At 44.3% G+C, this 19565-nt stretch overlaps 1 protein-coding gene across 2 annotated transcripts in view; it reads left to right on the top strand.

The window, feature by feature from the left end:
• DCPS (decapping enzyme, scavenger) overlaps positions 1-19565 on the top strand; it is a 63280-nt gene that overhangs the window by 475 nt on the left and 43240 nt on the right. For both annotated transcript variants that reach the window (XM_048827637.2, XM_048827638.2), the window contains exon 2: positions 7007-7175. In XM_048827637.2, the coding sequence (XP_048683594.2) occupies positions 7007-7175 (169 nt within the window). The remainder of the gene's footprint in view (positions 1-7006; positions 7176-19565) is intronic.

Below are 19565 nucleotides of genomic sequence, written 5' to 3' on the forward strand. Positions count from 1 at the left end.
TGCTCCTTCCTTAGAGGTTTTTAAGGTCAGGCTTGACAAAGCCCTGGCTGGGATGATTTAACTGGGAATTGGTCCTGCTTCGAGCAGGGGGTTGGACTAGATGATCTTCTGGGGTCCCTTCCAACCCTGATCTTCTGTGATTCTATGACCCAAGGATGCCAGTTGTTGGGGGGCCATGTCCATGGGGTGGTTGCTCTGCCCCACAGTCTTTCCTGGTAAAGTCCCTGTTCCTCCTTTTTACTCTCTGTCCAAGGGAGGGACACCTCCCAGGGCAGGGCCCCCCAATGCTTGCCCTGCCATGCCCCAAGGGCCCCAAGCCTCCGGCTCTTGTAGACTCCCTCCTTTCGTCCTAGGCTGTTAAAAACTAGGCTGGAGAATAATATCTTGCAGGTACAATCTTGCAACTTTGTCCCCTGGTCAGAGGGACTGGATGAACTAATGGGTCTTTTGCAGTTTTATGTTATGATGTTGTCGATTTTTCACTGGGTTACAATTTGCTGTAGCTGATACCTGCAATGCCTGTTAATATTTTTTCCAGCCATCTTCTCAGTTCTCTGCTTGGCAGTGATGTGCTGCAATTGCATTCCTTCTGTGCTCTGGGTGAGGGTGTCTTTTTTTTTTTTTTTTTTTTTAAGGAGATCTAAATCCAATTTCCATTATTAAAATTATCCAAGTAAATCAAATCCTTCTGTCATGCCCAGTAAATCCCTGGAATGTAAGAAGCACGGAGCAAATAACTTTTTTAAAATCCAAAATCAGTGGCATGGGCTTCAAACATATGAGGAAAGCACCTCTGGTTCTGTTGTTTTAATGAGCAAGATAGTCAGCATGGGCGCTGATTCGCCTCCAAAGCCTGAGAGGACAGGACTGCATCATCTCATGATTTCAGCAGCTCCTTGCTTGAAACACACATGAGCAAAAGCAAGATCCACCAACCTGGTTCTCTCATAAAGATTTATTACTGCTGTGTGCGCCTGCTTTGAGCTTGGAAAAGAATTTGGACTGACTTGGGCAGAAAGAGGAAATGGCAATTATTCTGGTTGTAACATTCTCACTAGCTCTGTGAGTGGGTTAGTCGGACTGGGGACTCCTTACCTCAGCCGTAAGAATTATAAATGGCCATTTCACCCAAGGATCACAAAGTGTTTTGCAAGCTTTAAGGAACTTTATAACACCTCGGGGAAGCAGGTATGCTCATTTTCCAGATGGTCAGAGTGTAGTGCGGGGGTGGTAAGTGACTTGGCCATGGTCACATAGCAAGGAAGCAGAAGATCTGGGGATGCAGCCCAGGAGTTTGGATTCCCAATCCTGTGATCTAGCCACTAGATCATCCACCTTTCCTCAAACCACATGGTACTGAGAGAGACATCATCATAGGAGGAAGCACATTGTTTGTCCAGTCAAACTGGGAGGGTGGGGGAAGTATGGAGGAAATGAATTGGGCGTTAGACTGACTTTTTTTTAAGCCTGGTCACTGCAGAATTTGAATATCTTTTATATCTTTATGACCCCATTGTCCTCAGTGGAGTTACTCCTGTCTGGTACCGGTATGAGAGGTCAGATATGGGATTTAGGTGTGGAAATCCATTATACTTGTACTGATTCAAATTCAGTCCTGCTGTGGGCAGGTGCAGTTCCCGCGGAAGTCACATGGAGTTGTGCACCTGCTTACCGCTAGGAATGAAACTAGCCCCAGGAGTGCCGGGGGACAGTTAGTGGGTAAGAGAGGGGCTGCTTTTTCTTATTCCATTCTAGTGTTGTTTCTGCTAGACATACTGCTTTTCATCCCTTCACTACACTTGTTTGCAAACCCACTGGATGTCAAGTTGGTGCTAGATATGCTTTTCTTCCATTGATACCACCCTTCACATCACTGCTTATTCGACCTACAGCTGTCCTTGGGAGTTGTCTTTGGTCTGGAGTTTAAGTATTTTGTAAAATGACTGTGTACGCACACACTGCTCTCTGCATATAGTAAATGTTTCTGTGTGAAGTCTATCTGAAATCTAGGCTCTGCTAAGATGATGCTTATGATTTTCAGCATGAGCAGGCTCAAACGTAACGAATTCCAATACTGAACAATACACAAGAGCAGAATACAGATCCGCCACCACAGTCCCTTGGCTGCCTCTTTTGTAATTTCTTTACAGGGTAACTGAACCCTGAAGAAAAACAAGTTTTCAAAAGTGCCAGCCAAAAAGCAATCTCCCATTTGTGAGCCCTCTGAGGCTATCCTTCCTGCCGCTGTACTGTGCTAGGTTCAAAGGAGATCGTGCTATGGCAGCAGGAAGGTCATGTCAATCCTTCTCATTCTTGCTTTAATTCTCCCCCAAAGCCCTTTAAAACTCCTAGTCTTCGACACAAGTGCAGGGTAAGGAAAACTGCCCCCAAAAGGGAGTTTTATTATTATTTACAAATTGTTAATATGGGGCAACTCTACAGTGCTCTGAATGTGAAATTAGAGACAGGCAAAGAGTCAGAATTGATCAAGAAGAAGCTGAAACAGTTCTAGTTTCTCTTATGCATGTTCAAGGCAGGGGGTGTTAAATAAACACCAAGAATAAGGGTGGCAGAGCTCTTCTGTTGACCCACCCTTTTAGTAGGTGTTTGAAGCCTGCAAGGAAATGCTGATTGATTCCTGCTGACTCCCCGTGCCAGGTGTAGCTTGTTAATTCCACCCTGGATTTAAGGGAGGTGGGAAAGGCCCTTTGGGCAGTGGGATGTAGGGATGAGACTTTCTAAAGGACCTTTGGGAACAGCCAAGCCTGGAAGCAAGCTTAGGCTGAGGTTTTTATGTTGTTAGGTTTGTTAATAAATCCATCCTTGTATGTGTGTGTGTTGTACCTATGCCGCATGTAGGGATTTTGTTTGGAGCAGTGGGGGAAGGCCACCTGCTGACAGATGTCTAGAATAGAGAGAAAGATCCTTGAGTACAGCAGTGAGAAAAGAATGGAGAGTAATACCAGAATCAGTGTCTACCACAGTTATGTAACTTACTAGATGGTAGGTGCTAAGTAAATAAGGGGTAATGCTTTTAAAAGCAGCCACCTCTCGTTTTCACAGGTAATTTAGGTGCCTTTTGTGAAGTTTACCCAAGGATGACAATAATACATACAACAGGTCTGTCTCTTACCAGGTGGCTATAAGATTCGATCTGGCAAAATTCGGAAGACCTGGCCCCAAATCTTCAAACAAGCTTTAGCTTTATAACACCCTGAAAAGCCTGATGAAACCTACTAGAATATGGCTTCAAGCCAAGTGAAATGGTTTTCTTCAGCAGACAGTCAGCAGGATTGTGCTCTTTGTGGCTGGGTGTTGCCCACTTCCTAGCTATTATGGAGTGTTACATGATCCTCTCTAAGCAATGTTGGACATAGAAAGGGAGACGCAAATTACCCAGCCCCTCTCTGAACCACTGCGGGAAACTCTTCCTTTCCTCTGTGTCCTTCTGCTCAGGAATTCCCACCATCCTGACACTTGCAAGTCTCTGCTTGAACCTAATTGTGCTCCCCAGTCCTGAAATCTATAGCATTACTCGCCCAGTTAGGTCCGCACTCCTCCATTCACTTTTGTCAGTGGAAATTGACTGTTGCTTGGGTTGTGTTTGGTTAGTTCCTCAGGTTTCTCCTTTCCTAAGTGAATTCAGTAGTAGTAAACGATGCTGGATTGATAAGTGAATTCAGTAGTAGTAAACGATGCTGGATTGACAGCTGTAAAGTCCATCCACACAATATGTTCAGTACAGGCAAGAACAGTGTTAGCTTCCATAGTTACTGTCCCATCTGACCCAGTTTGTCTCCCCGCTTACCTGAAGGGACTCTCCCATGGGAGCACAAGAGGAGTTCAGTCTTCATGCGCCATTTGAACCCCAGTCTCTGAACCCCACAACCCCAGTTCAGTTGGCTTTTGTGGTGTGGAATTTGCCTATTAGATGTTGATTCCCCCCCACACAACCAACCCCCAGCTTTGTCACTAAACAGCCTTCCCTTCCAACCCAGGCTGGATTCACACCTTTGACTGAGGAGTGCAAAGCCCCAAGCTGCTCAGATCTATATAAGCAAGTCATGTGCAACTTGATAGTTCAGATCCACATACCCCCAGTGGTATAAAGCCAGCTATGTACATGCCTGAGATTCCATCTGGCAAAATCCGGAAGACCTGGCCCCAAACCTTCAAGCAAGCTTTAGCTTTTTAACACCCTGAATAGTCTCTACCTTTGACTAGCGACAGATTTCAAAACTGACTGGAGGGAGGGAGGTGAATATTTTTTTTAAAAATAGCCCCATTAAGCTAGCCTTATTAAAATCTTTCCATTGAGAGACTTCTTTTAACGATAAGTTCAAGCATGTTAGAGTGACTCAATTGCTTTTAAGTCTGGTGCTGTCCAGATCCGGTTTACTGAGCTGTGAAGCAGGCAAATATTGGAGTGGGGCGATTGCAATTGGTCTCGGTAACAAAGCATCGGAAACCTATCTAAAGTCTTAGATTATTTTTCTTATTAGCATATGTATTGCTTTTGGCCTGAAGATTGGTTTTTCATGTTTAAAGTGAAATTGAATTGCAAACTACCTGGTAACTCAAACACCGTAAATAAGACGGATGGACTTGCCACTCAGGGGCCATAAAATGGGAAATTTGTAAGTACTCTTTTAATTCAACTTTTACAGCCATACAGCAGTCAGAAAAGGTCTGACTGTAGCTCACAACTCCATATATAAGCTTGGTATACTATTGGGTTAGTCCCTATTGTCTGCAGTAAATCCACCTTTGAGAGAACTGAGGCAGATGAAGAAGTGTCAGGAAATTGCAAAGTGTCTCATAATTTCAAAGCAGCATGTTAATCTTGGATGAATAAATCCTTTAGAAGAGGGGACTAGAGTTTATTAGGTTCTGTAGGCCAAATTCAGGCAGTAGGTGTACATGGGTCAAATTAGACATTGTAAGTGGGTATAAGGGTGTGTGAGTTGGAATAATTTACATACTGAGGGTGTGAGTTAAGGTGTCTGAAGTCTGAGAAAGTGAAGGACTTTAGCTTAATGCTTCTTGCATCCTTCTATTGGTTTGCTCTTTTTATTACATCCGTCTCTTCTTGTCCTTTGGCATATAATTTACCCCTGCTTAGACTTGCTTGCTGTTCTGCAACTTACCTTACCTGATACATCACCTCTGAATACATCTGTGCCGTCTCTCATATGGATGATACAGGAATTTGGGCCTATACCTAATTACTGCATAACCTGGAACGAAGCAGAAGTGTGGCAAGAGCTGGGTCTAACCATCGCATCCCATCACGTGAACTATACAGCTCACACCCATCTCAAATTCTTGGATGGGTTGTGGTAAAGGCCTGAGTTTTCTGGGGAACCCATGATTGCTGAAATGGTACATAAAGCAGGTGGCATTCCCACTCTGCTCCAGACAAAGTCTATAAGGTCAAACTCACCACCTTCCTGGGATGTGGCCTTATTAACAAAGTAACTGATAATGCTACACAAGATTCACCCCAGACCTTTCCCCATCTCTGGTCTGGCTGTTTCTTCAAAGGGATCTCTGTCCCAGACCCTGTGTCTTTCTACCCAGTAGCCCAATTCCACCTCCTTTGTATATGGAATGGAATCATTGATATCACGAGTCAGTAGAAAACAGTCAGCATCTCTCTGTGGGGTTTCGACATTTGCTAACAGGCTCTGAGAGCCGTACCACCTGGGTCAGAACTTCCTTACTCAGCTCCAAATTCACATAACAAACGGAAGACTTAAAGGGAAGCTGGATGGCCTTATTCCCTCAGTTGCCCAGGGCAAACACTCTTTGAAAAACGCCTGCTCCCTGGAGCACTCAGTAGGGGAGTATTTCTGCGTCCGTTTTGTGTGTTAGCTGCTGATGCCTCTGTTGACTTTGTCACAGTTCAGGGCGACTGCACCTGCACTTCTTCTCAGTGGTCCAGCCATGGCACCCTCTCTAGGGCTTCCAGCTGTTGCCCGTCTTGGGTGGAGACCCATGTCCTCTCCCTTCAGACCGGGGTGTTCCCATGCGGCACACTTCCCGGCCTTCTCTGTGTTATGCGCAGCAGAGGCAGGCTGCCCAAGGACACCTGCTTGCTTTCTCTTCAGAGACCGATAACAAAGTGATTGCTACAGTTACAGGTCACCACACAGAGTTTTCTAAGCAGCCCTACTCTATTCTTAAGGTAAAAAGCGTTGGAGAAAACAGTTAGAAGAATAAAGAACCTACACACGTGCTAATAAGCTTCCCTCAGCTCATCCCAACTCTCACTTGGGTTATGGTGGGATAAGTCCTCCTCTCTACCCTCCACCCTAGGTGAGTCCTTGGGGTTACAGTTCATCTCACAGCTTCAGCACACCCGTGACAAGTTCAGTCCACCCTTTTGTACAGATCAGGGGTCTTTGACCTGGAATTTCCAGAAGCAGGTAGTTAGTATAGGAAGGGTCCTCTCCCCAGGGCGTATCTTCAAAAGGTTGGCTTGGGAGAGAGACTTTGCATTCCCCTCACCTCATGGCATTTCCTAAGGAAATCCACATCACATATATAGTACCAAAACGATCTTTGAACTTCCCTGTGCCTTTCAGAGATTGCATTAATATTATCTTGCTGGTAAAGAAGTTCCATAAAATCTTTCACTAGTACATAAACATTTGCATTTCCAATACAATGTACCCCAAAGTTATTAACTTTAAATCAGTAAGGTTTAACTTAATCCAATAAAGTTCAATCAGTATATTACAGGGTATTGCCAGTCTTCTTCTCTCCCTTACATAGCCCTCACATCCTCTTCAGAGTGAAGAACAGAACCTGCATGGTTGTAGATAAAGTGGCCAGAGGCAAGTATGCTGCTGGCTGTTAGCAGGTGAGCTCTCCATCCCACTGATGGGAAACGGCTAATGCTAGGAAGCTGTGTGGCTACTGCAGTGATGGGGAGGAGGGGTATATAAGTGCTGAGCTAGAATAAGTTTGGCGTATGCAGGCTGATCTTGATCTCTAACTCTAGGTGAGTGGAGCCTCTGGCGATGCAAAGGATGCTGTAGTGATCCTGGAGAAGACTCCCTTCCAGGAGGAAAGCATCTCCGATCTGCTGAAGAAGCACACGAAGTTGAAGCTCCAGATGTCCAACGATATCTACAGCACCTACCACCTGTACCCACCTCCGCAGCTGAGTGGTAAGCAGACAAAATGTGTCGAGACTCTCCGACACCTGCTAATAACCTAAAGAACCATTGGTGCTTAGGGTGCAGTGGGGGCTTCCCATGTTTTAGTCAATATATTTGTGTGTTTTGGGAGGAGGGTGGGTCCAGTGTTACCGCTCTGTTGTGGTGAGGGGAAGAGAACCAGAGTGCTAGGATAGCTCACCCTGTAGTTAACCATGTGTCTTAGCTGATGGAGCTCTGATTCTGAATGTGCCATCACTCCCTCTTTCCCATCCCCTCCAGGTTTGATGCTGTCTGTTAAATTGTGGTCGGGATTCAACTGTATCAAAAGAACCAGCATAAAGGTTATTTTATGGGTATGGATGTGAGTCTCACAATGCTGGGAATATGGGGGATCCTGCAACGTTGCAGATGCCATCCTTCTGCTTATCGATTCCTTCTGGTTGCACTGGGGAAAGGTTAAATATCATTGCACATTCACCAACGAAAACAAGGGATAATCCCAGTCAACATGCTCCTGTCCCCAACATGCTCCTCCTCTCCAGAATGGCATTTGAGCTACTGTCGGGGGCAAACAGCTGCTGTGTGTGCAGTCAGATACACATGCTGCCCTAGTAGGATGACTTGCCTCTCTTCGGAAGGCCTATTAGGATGTGGTGAGTGTGAAAGGTGCTGCATAAAACCAAACAGTCCTGTAAATGGGACCTATGTAGCTGAGCCAAGGGGCATGAATCCTGCAGAAGCACTGTAACTTCCATGAAGGAGGCCAACATCCGCTGTGTGACTCCTTGGCAAAATAGTGCCATCTCCTTGGAAAATGGGGATAGTGATGCTCTCCCACTCTTATTAAACGCTCTGAGATCGAAGTATGAAAATCCTCATCAAAGTGCTAGGTATGTAAAGGGGGGAAACAGAAGAGTGCTTGTTCTTTGTAGTTCACTAGGGCGCCGTTAACCTCCACACCGAATTATTCTCATTTATTACCTCGAGATCTATGGGGCGACAAACTCTAATAGTTAGAGCAGGGGACTTGGAGTCAGGAAACCTGAGTTCTACTGATCACTCTTTCACTCTGTGACCTTGCATGAGTTACTTTACTTCCTGTGTCTCAATTTCCTTATCTGTAAATGGGGCTAATGATACGTACCCATCTCTGAAGATAAGGCCATTGATGGGAGACTACATAATGCAGGCTATTACTACATTTGGGAATTCCTTGCATCCGTACCCAGAAAATAACCTTTATGCTGGTTCTTTTGATACAGTCGAATCCCCACCACAATTTAAGAGACAGCAGCAAACCTGGAGGGGATGGAAAAGAGAGGAAGAGATGGCTCAAACAAAAGAACATCTATGCTTATCCATTCCCACATTCTCTCTTTCACTTGTACACACTCATGGGTTCCTTGTCCTGCATTAGGATGTCACTAGTAACCTTTGTGGAGTTGTTAACCTTTCCTATGACAGCCTCCTCTCATTCTCAGACAACGTCTCAGTTTCTTTTTGTTGGGCTTAACGTTTTCTTGTAGGACAGGCAAGTAACATGCCAGCAGTGGGACTATACATGCGTGTGACCTTAAATGTCTGGTGCACACGGGCACCTGGGTTTATCTCCCTTTTTGTCTGCTTTGTAGTGAATACACTCTTTCGTGCATAACTAGTTAATAGTCAAATGTACTAAGTGAGGAATCTCACCATCTCCCAATGGCTGTGAAGCCTCTGTTTTTCCTAGGGATGGAGGACAGTTTAGTGCAATAAGGGATTTGTGGAGGAATTTGTACTAGCCTAATCAGTAAATCACCAATCTTTCTATTTTTGGTGTTTCAAATGCCCCTTTCAATGTAGTATCTAGACATCAGTTCAGAAGTGAGATTTGCATTGAGCTTGTTTATAGGGAACCCAGCTCATCATCATGCCCAGGTTCAGTGGCTTGGAGTTGGAGTTTCCTCCTGCCTCCCCTCTTGTTCTCTCTCCTTTGTTATCGTGGGAAGGCTTTTTTCCAAAGGGTGTTTGGCACCAGGCTTGGGAGAAACATCTCTGATCTGGTCTCAAAAACACTGATTTTAGAATCACAAATTCTTTCTCTTGCACTGACTAGGCTCAAACATGCTATCCAATTTCAATTCATTAGCTGTGTAAAACTTGTACCATACAGCAGGTGGCTATAAATAGGAAACTTTTACCTTACCATGATGTCATATCCTAATAGTAGGAAAATGCCTTAGTTCATTGCAAGAAAGTATGTTAAGGTGATTGTTCCTGTTGTCCAAAATATAGACAGCATTACAGAGGCTGCTGTCTGTATCAGATCCTTTGCATGGTTACCATTCAGTAATTCAAAGGAATCTTGCTTTGTAGCTCGGTATTGTTTGGCAGTGCTTCTGAGTTGTCTTCAAAAAGAAAAGGAGGACTTGTGGCACCTTAGAGACTAACCAATTTATTAAAGCATAAGCTTTCGTGAGCTACAGCTCACTTCATCGGATGCATGCAGTGGAAAATACAGTGGGGAGATTTTATATACACAGAGAACATGAAACAATGGGTGTTACCAGTAGTCTGTTTCAGTGGGTGGTGAGATGCAGTGATTTCCACAAGGTGGCATCGTTGCATTAGAATCCCAGAATCTCTCTCCATAGTAATAGTACTGAGTAATGAGAAACCTTAGGCACCGGTATTTGATTTCTCTTTTGCCATCTTGCTACAGCAGCGTATAACTTTATCATCGGTCTGATGGCAGCAGTATTATTCTTCTAGATTTATATCAGGCCCAGGATCTTGTATTTAGTGGTCTAAGAATATATTTGCGGGGGGGGAAACCCCAACCTCAAATGGCTCTAGTTAACCCTCAGACATATTAATAAAATTCTTGCCCCTCGCATGCTTGGGTGTCCAATCTCAGTGACGGCCCATCCCTGAAAATAAAATAGAGGCCTGTGAAAAAGAGCAGCCTTGCATCAGCACCTGAACAGCACCGGATTCCAGCTTTGGAGGGACCATTGCAGGGAGCGAGCTCCACTGGTGCAAGGAAGCCATGTCTCGGTCACAACGGATCGAGCCTTCTAAAATGCCAGGTATTCCAGCCGTACCAACACCTGCAGTAGCTCAGGTGCGGCACTGGGCTGAGGCCTAGCATGTGAACAGTTGACAATTTGCCTTGGGCTGTGGAGTTTTGATGCCATGAACTCCTGAGTTGTAATCTTTGCTCTGCCACTGTCTCCTCTGTAGCTATAGGCAACTCACTTTGCTGTCCTACCTCAGTCTACCCATCTATGAAATGGGGATAATACCTTCCTATGGTCATGTTGTGAGGAATAGTTTGTGTCTGGTTTCAGAGTAGCAGCCATGTTAGTCTGTATTCGCAAAAAGAAAAGGAGGACTAGTGGCACCTTAGAGACTAACCCATTTATTTGAGCATAAGTGAGCTGTAGCTCACGAAAGCTTATGCTCAAATAAATGGGTTAGTCTCTAAGGTGCCACTAGTCCTCCTTTTCAGTTTGTGTATGTAACCCATCTGAGGACCTTGGATGGAAGGGTCGGTAAAAGCACAAGGGGAGGGCAGAGGGAAAGTAGTTCAAGTTTGTAAAGTGCTTTGACGCTATAAAAAGTAAAATGGAAACACTTGTGTGAGAGATCCCCTAGGCACTGCAGGAAGCAGTGTGGGTGACTCAGTAATAGGTTTCAGAGTAGCGCTGTAGCTCACGAAAGCTCATGCTCAAATAAATTGGTTAGTCTCTAAGGTGCCACTAGTCCTCCTTTTCTTTTTTCAGTAATAGGTGTTCTTCCCTCTGAATCATAAAAAACAAATGCCCCACATGATTAGGGGCCTTGTGGTACCAGTGGCGTCATCCTTCAGCTGCAACGTAAAACCCCAACCCTGCTGATTTCTGGCTACTAAAGATCCCATAAAAGGCCCTTTTTGTTGCAGTGTCCTGACTAGATTCCCAACCCAGATAATTCCGTTCTGCCTCTCTGAATTTCCCCTGACCGTTCCCCTGGCAATGGGCTTCTTCATCTCCGGTCCTAAATTATGTAGAGCTGTAATATGCTTTGTAACAGCTGCCATGTTTTACCCCAGAAGTGGCTGCGTTTCTCTGATTACACTGTAAAATGATTCCTATTGGTGAAGGGCTTTGGGGTGAACGGTGCCATATAAATGATAAACTGATATTTTGAAGCTTGAAATGATGCAGACAGTTTCCTGAAATGCCTTTTTCTGATGTGAATAATTTACAGCAGTAAGTGGAATAACAGCATGCACATGTGAGACAGAAGGAAACTTGGCCATTTGGTTTAACCTCTCCCAGGCCAGGTTGCTCTAGCGTGCTGATAAGACCTTAGAAAAGAAAACGTGCTTATCAGTGCCAAGGGAAAAGTTTGCTCCTCTATCAAAACTACATGCTATGGCCATTTGGGGCCTGTATTTAATGTCCAGTAGAGCGCCTGTGGCTATAGAAGGTAAGAGCACATTTACAGCATTAAAATACATTAATGACATCAAATGGCAAAGTGGAGAAAAATTAAACCAAAACAAAGCCAAATGACTGCATCCTTACCTGAAGGCCACTAGACTCAGGCTATGAATTATCAAGAGTGAAAGAGTTCCAAAGGCAATGCTGAGAGAGACCTAAGGCTGCCTGCCCCCGGAGACTCTTAGCCTAGAAACCCTCCAGACTGTCTTAAATGCCACAGTAGGGTATAAAGGGAAAGATGGGCTTCCTGGATAATCAGGCCTGGGACCACTAAAAGCTTTATAGAAAATTACCGATCCCTTGAGCTGCACTTAAGTCTGGCTTTTGGGCCTGATTTAACTCCCTTTGAAGTTGATGAATCTCCCCATTGATTTTAATTGTTGGATCATACTGTTTGTCTCTGTAATGTCTGAAAAGTGATGAGCCAGCAGGGTGAAGGAGTGATGCCGCTGAAACCTGCGGGCTCAGTATCTGTTTTACACTTCAAACATCCTACCTCTTTGGCAGCATTTAAGTGTCGCAAGTTGAAGGATCATTTTCCCCTTGCACCCTACCATGTCTTGGCCAGCCTTCCTCAAAGGTGTGTCTGAAACACTCACTTTATTACTCTAGTAAACTTTCCTTTATAGGGTTGTCTCCTGCCTTTACAATACATAAACTGGCATCCATAACTAAATCATCAGAGGACCAAAAAGTGCTAGTTAAATTTTTACATAGGTTTTTATTCTATTTCCATGTGTTGTAGTTTTGTTATACACTGTTGCCTGTGTCACACCTCATGGATAGCATCTTGCTGTTGCTGAACCAAACTTGTAATGTAGAGCGAGCGGTTATGCTCTTAGCTTCCCTTATGAAAGAGAATAACCTCCCAGCTTCCTCCAGTTAAGCCTGGGTTAATCCACAAGGTTGCACTGGCATTTGCTGCCTATCCTGAATGGCTAGCAAAGTGTTGTTTTTTTTTGTTGTTTTTTTTCCACTTCCTTGATATACCTGAAGTGAGCATGAATTTTTCTCCTAGGAAGATAGGCCAGAAGCAAGTGAAGTGAGGATGGAGAAATTGCACAGGGATTTGGAAGAGACCTGGGTTCTGTTCCCAGCTCTGCCACACACTTGCTGTGCAAGTCATGGCACCTCCCTCTTCCTCACTTCTTCATCTGCAAAGTGGGAATAGTAACTTACCTCCCAGGAGCATTGGGAGTGCCTATGAACTGTGTATAAACTGCTTTGAGATCCTCATATGGAAGGTGCTATAGAAGGACTTTGTGTTGTTAAAGCATCAAATGCCTTTTTCCGTTCCTGAAGGGGCTTGTTTGGTTTTCTCTTCTGTATTTGCATCTCTCACACACCTGTGTATACAGGCCTCCAGTTTGCTTTACCCAATGAAGGAGAGTGAAAAGAACTTGGCTTAGTGTGGTTTGTAGACTACAAGGTGTAAGTAGTGTAAAAATGGGCCCCGCTGAGAATGTGGGGCTAGGACTGATTATGTCAAAAGATTTTAACAGGGACTTGCATTAGCTGTGGCTTAAAGAATGGTCGGCATGACAACTGGAACATAGGGGTTTGTCCAGGTGCATATTATCTCACACCTGCCTAGTGACGACTTTTGAGTCTTGCATTATCTCCCATGGTCCTCTCTGCAGCTCCACCTCTCCCTGGAAAGTGAGGAGGTCACACCTCTGAAGACTAGGGCGACAAGGTGTCCTGATTTTATAGGGCATCAGTAGGAGGGTTAATGGAAACCGGGCGGGGGAGGGGATGCACAGGCAACAGGAGTGTAGTATGAGACCCAGTAGGGACCCAAACAGCTGCCTATTGCACTGCCAGGATGTGATCAGCAAGATCAGTCGAGGTACTAATTCCCTGCTATTTGTCAGCAACAGTCCTCGCCATTCAGATCAGAAGCTGTCACTGTACAGTGGCTATGTGAAGGTTTAGAGTCGGGTAAGCCTCTCTTTACTAGAATATAGATGACTTATGGGACTTTAAATCTCATCAGCTTTCTACTCCAGCATCTAATTAAATTTTCACAGAGGAAATTATAAGTAGGGTAAGTAATGAACTCGGCAAGGAGAAATCTTCCAACCCTCCAGCCCTTTTTTGCAGTTTATGTCCCACTTTCACAGAGTAAAAATGATCATTTTTTTTTAAAGGAAATTCTACCTATAAGGAAATGAGGCCCTTGATGTATCATCTGCCTTGCTCTCTGAAGAGCTTCGGAAACTGCAACATAGACTTCTCCTTGACTAGGCTCTGCAGTTTTCTCTTTGCCTTCCCAGATTTGTTACGTGCTGCTCCAGGCTTCAGAAATCAGTGGAGTCTCATCACTTGATTCTACTTTCTCTGCTGCACAGTTGGTGCTGGCAGTGTGGGTGGTCCTTCTTGGTGACTAGCAAATTACTGTATGGTCTTGGTAGCTTCATTTGTAGACCGATCACTTTAGCTGACCCAGTTCAGAGATTCTGTCTCTCTGCTTTTACAGAATGCCTGTCACTAGAGATAACAGGCTAAGTCCCACTTGGATCTGAGAGGTTCCTAAGTCTTGCAGAAGAGTGCATTGTTTTGAAAGATTTCAAACAAGCAATTGGCATCTTGAGCAGGTTCACAAGATCAAGATGGGAGTCAGCAGGAGAAATTGAGATAAATAGGCCTGAGGTAGGGGAAACACAAACCAAGGAGAACTTGAGGCTTTGTTCCTTGCCAGGTTATAATTCAGTTTTCTCTTGCCTGCATAGATGGGGGCTAAACAGCATTTTAACCAAGTTATGAAATTGTGTTAACCTGTTGCAATCAGGGATCTTTAAAATAATCCAGTATCTGTGGTTAAAGCATAGCTTTTTCCAATCTCTGCCCATCTGAGGGATATCACAGGGCCCATTATAGCATCTAGGCCCCTAGTTTGTGGGAATGTCACACACAGAGTGGGGACTTCACCCCTTGAAGTTAAGGGAAAGTCACTTCCTGCAAACCCTTTCGACAGAGGAATTAGCGATTACAAACTGTTAATGCAGGAGCCTACTGTTAAATCAATTACATAAGGGGTAAACGCATAGCAGAAGAATCAGTATGTTTCCTTTTTCAATTAGGTGACTTTAGATGGAACAGAACACCTTTATTTTTGCAGGACATGTTCTTTTCACTTAGTGCTCTGCGAGGGTTGAAGACCATGGCAGGTTCTGATTTAATCTGTAATTGACCTTTGACAAGATCCCTCACCAAAGGCTCTTATGCAAAGTAAGCTGCCATGGGTAAGAGGGAAGGTGCTCTCATGGATTGGTAACTGGTTAAACGATAGGAAACAAAGGGTAGGTATAAATGGTCAGTTATCTGAATGGAGAGAGGTAAATAGTGGTGTCCCCCGGGGGTCTGTTCTGGGTTCAGTCCTATTCAACATATTCATAAATGATCTGGAAAAAGGGATAAACAGTGAGGTGGCAAAATTTGCAGATGATACAAAATGACTAAAGATAGTTAAGACCCAGGCATACTGCGAAGAGCCTCAAAAGGATCTCTCAAAACTGGGTGACTGGGCAACAAAATGGCAGATTAAATTTAATGTTGATAAATGCAAAGTAATGCAGATTGGAAAGCATAATCCTAACTATACATATAAAATGATGGGGTCTAAATTAGCTGTTACCACTCAAGAAAGAAAGAGATCTTGGAGTCATTGTGGATAGTTCTCTGAAAACATCCACTCAGTGTGCAGCGGCAGTCAAAAAAGTGAACAGAATGCTGGGAATAATTAAGAAGGGGATAGAAAATAGGACAGAAAATATCATGTTGCCTCTATATAAATCCATGGCATGCCCACATCTTGAATAATGTGTGCAGATGTGGTCTCCCCATCTCAAAAAAGATATATTGGAATTCGTAAAGGTTCAGAAAAGGGCAACAAAAATGATTAGGGATATGGAACGGCTTCTGCATGAGGAGAGATTAATAAAACTGGGACTTTTCAGCTTGGAAAAGAAATGGCTAAGGGGAGATATGATTGAGGTCTATAAAATCATGACTGGTGTAGAGAAAGTGATAAGGAAGTGTTGTTTACTACTCCTCATAAGACAAGAACTAAGGGTCACCAAATGAACTTAATAGGCAGCAGGTTTAAAATAAATAAAAGAAAGTATTTTAATTAAAGCTTGTTAATATACTTAGGGAGGCCTGGAACTCTGATTAAATTGCCGCGTATATGTGGTCAGACCTGGGTTACCTTAAGTGAATGACTTTCCCTCTCTGTGCCTCCGTTTCCTATCTGTAAAATGGGGATAATTACTCTTCCCTATCTCAGAGGAGTTGTGTCAGGCTTAATCAATTAAAATGTGCAAAGCTTGGATACTATGATGATAAGTGCCATGGAAATGGCTAGTGTTAAGCCCCACGTCCTTGGCCGTAGCTGAGGGGCACATAACATAGCTAGGTATCAGAGTAGCAGCCGTGTTAGTCTGTATTCACAAAAAGAAAAGGAGTACTTGTGGCACCTTAGAGACTAACCAATTTATTTGAGCATGAGCTTTCGTGAGCTACAGCTCACTTCATCGGATGCATTCAGACTGCAAGCATCCGATGAAGTGAGCTGTAGCTCACGAAAGCTTATGCTCAGATAAATTTGTTAGTCTCTAAGGTGCCACAGGTCCTCCTTTTCTTATAGCTACGTAGGTGTCGCTTGACAACACAGGAAACTGAAGCTTTCTGTATATGCTGTTCAGAAGCTTTTATTTAAATGACTGTTGCCTTTAATCAACCCACAGTTACCTTATTACCAGGCAGGATTCTGACCAAGTTGAAGTGCTGAGGATCAAGTGATTAGACCGACATCTTTTATTGAGGATGCAGGACAGAAGGTCAGCACAGTTCAGCACCATGGACTAGTCTTAAAATTATACTGCATTGTCCCAGATAAGGAATTTGTAGCGTTTATTATGCAGATGATTTCTAACAGAATAGTGACCATCAAGTGCGGAGATGGTTCGAATCGACCATGTCATATGAACAATGGACTTTCCCAAGGATCTGCACTGCTCTGGGGCTCTTTAATATACATGCAGCTGATCTGCTGCCCATCTTGGCAGCTCAATTCGTGTATGCTGATGACATCTGCCTGGAAGTAGCCAGAAGGAGCTTTGAGGAGCTGGAGTCCTGCCTGTCATCTGATCTTGACACCTTGGCCAAGTACTTTTCGAAGTGGTGACTTAAACTAAATGTACTAAAGATGGTGCCATTTTGTTTCCATCTCACCACTTGAATCTCATTGGCAGCTGCAGGTCCTTCTGAACAACCAGCTGATCATTTTTGAACTGTATCCTACTTATTTGCGGATAAAGCTTGACCACTCTCTGTGCTTTTGACAACACATCAAGGAGACGCGTGGTAAAACGCAGCCAAGAGTTGTGCTCCTCTGCAGGTTTTCTGACCAATCTCGCTGTATTAGCGCTGCAACCTTATGGAAATCTACCAATGCCCTAATTGTTGCGTCTGCTGAATATTGCGTGGCAGCATGGGGCTCCGATTGTCGTCCTGGCAAGGTAGGCTCAGCAATCAACCCTACCATTTGTCTCATCGCTGGTGCGACCCGGAGAACTCGAGTTTCTAACCCTCTGGTCTTTGTTGGCATTGCTCCTTCGGTGATTAGGCAGAAAAACGGGGCTCTGGGGCACATTATTGTGCACGGTCAGCCATCAAGACAGCTTATTTCACAACTACATCTCGAAGCCACACCTAAAACATCAGCTAAGTCAAGATGCCTCTTCTCTGAAATTGTTGGACCTGTCAGATGGCACATCAGATGCAGCCTTTCTAAGGAACAGTTCAACAGGTGGTGCAGAACTTTATTTTGGATTGATGATGCATTTCTTGGCAGACAACTCAGATCTGTATCTCCTAGTCTCTCTGGATCAGCTCTCATATGTCCTTCAGAACAGCCATATGAACTGAAAGATCCTTCTTCATTACAACAGGATTTGTTGTGGTCACGGTGGTTTAACTTATATCTTTACTACTGGGGCTTCAGCCCTGTGTAGCTTAAGAATAACAACATGCCATCTGGTTATGGACTTTTAATCATTGTGATGGTGGGTAGATATGCTTGATGTCTTGGATGATGCTGCCATAATAGAGTGGCTGCATCACTTACCCAATATCTAATTCATTGTTTGTGGCCATTAGAAGCCAGATGCCAGAAGAAGTTAGAGAAATGACCTGTCCCTTTAACAGAAGAAGACGGGGTTCTACTGCTCTGGGATGTGTATCTGAGCCAGTTCTGGTAAGTCAGGGATGGATGGAAGCTCAGGGTGAGAGCAGGCAGTGAAGAAAGTGACTAGTATGAACTGAAGTGGAGGAAAGATGAGGAAGGCAGGTGAGGGATGTTGTATGTAGCTTATTGTCCTTCTCTCCAGGCCCGAAGTCTTTGGTTTTCCATTCTTGTCATTATTTATCATTTGTCTGTTTTGACTACACTAAACATCTCTCGTCCCATCAGCAGGTGGTGTCCTGACCACATTTAAACCCAGCCCCTTCAGGGGTCCAGTCAGCAATGCAATACAGCTTAACTTTGTACAGCACTTCTCGTGCAAACTGTGCCCCAAAATATTCATGGGGGAAATGTGGGGGAAGAAACTACGTGGTCTGAACAAGGGTAAACATGCATGTATTAATATATACATATTTCAAAATGAGATTGGAAGTGAGGTGGAGAACTGAGGAGGAGAGATATGGGAAGGCTGCTCCTGACAACAGGGGCTGCAGAGAAGAAGGCTCTCACCCCAGCAATGGCCAGATTGCATAGTAGAACAAAGGGGGCAAAAGCGCTCGACTTGGAGTAGAGAAGGAAACAACGTAGAGGGCTTCATTTTCCAAACTAGAAGGAAGAGGTCTGCTTGGACTTGAGTCAGGATTATTGTTGTTGTTTGTATTAGGGTAGCACCTAGCTGCCCGAGTCATGGGCCTAGGCACTATACGGACACAGAACAAAAAGATGGTCTGTGCCCCAAAGATGATCATCCTTCCTATCAATCTCTCTTCATTCTTATAACAGTACCCGACAACATAGTATTTAAGCGACTGTGTCCTGTCCTCTACTCTTGCCTTTGTTTCACCAGTATTAATAGAGACTGGAGTGATCTTTCTTCTTTGATGGACAAGGAAGGCCATTTTTGTTTTTACCAGGAACTCCTGACTTGTTTTCCCTATTTTGCTAGAGGTCTCCTTGGAGGACCTGGAGAAGTGGATTAGGAGCTTTCTCAGTCATTCACTGTCATGGTTTTTATACCTCACTCATCATGGTAGTATTTAAGTGCCATCCAGTAGTGCATTGAGCAATGTGACTATGCATCTGTCACATGTTTGTTTCGTCATCCTCTCCCCAGAGGGAGAAGTGTGTTTGTGTAAGAGAGGACAGGTCAAAATGCCTTGCATTTGGAGTGAAAAGTGGGGAGGTTTGTGATGGTCCTTGCTTTTCCATGGTCTTAGACTGTCCTTGGAGAAGGTTCTGTCTCCCACACAGATGAGCTTTACTCTTATTGTTGCGGGTTCCAGTTGTGTCAGAAGAGCAGAGTTGTTGACCACTGTCTTTGTCCCAGAGATTTGGTGGTTTTTTTAGATGTCTGGGGCCCAGGCCCTGTAACGCTTTGAAGATAAAGACCAAGACCTTGAACTTAATTTGTAATTCTATGGAAAACCAGTGTAGAGAGCGGAGGATGGGTTTGATATGTCCGAGGAAGCCTGCGTTGCTGAAGAGATGCAGTGAAACATTCTAAACTAGTTGGAGTTTCCTAAGTGGTGAAGGCTTCATGATCTGGTACGCTACACTGCTGTAATCAAACTGAGAGGTGACAAAGGCCTGAATAACTGAGGCCAGGGATGGGATGGGATGGGATGGGATGGAGTTTCCTAGCCAAGCGGAGGTGGTAGAAAGCATTACTCATGGATGCTGCTACAT

Source organism: Caretta caretta, chromosome 22 (genome assembly GCF_965140235.1).
Source record: "Caretta caretta isolate rCarCar2 chromosome 22, rCarCar1.hap1, whole genome shotgun sequence".
Classification (NCBI taxonomy): Eukaryota; Metazoa; Chordata; order Testudines; family Cheloniidae; genus Caretta; species Caretta caretta.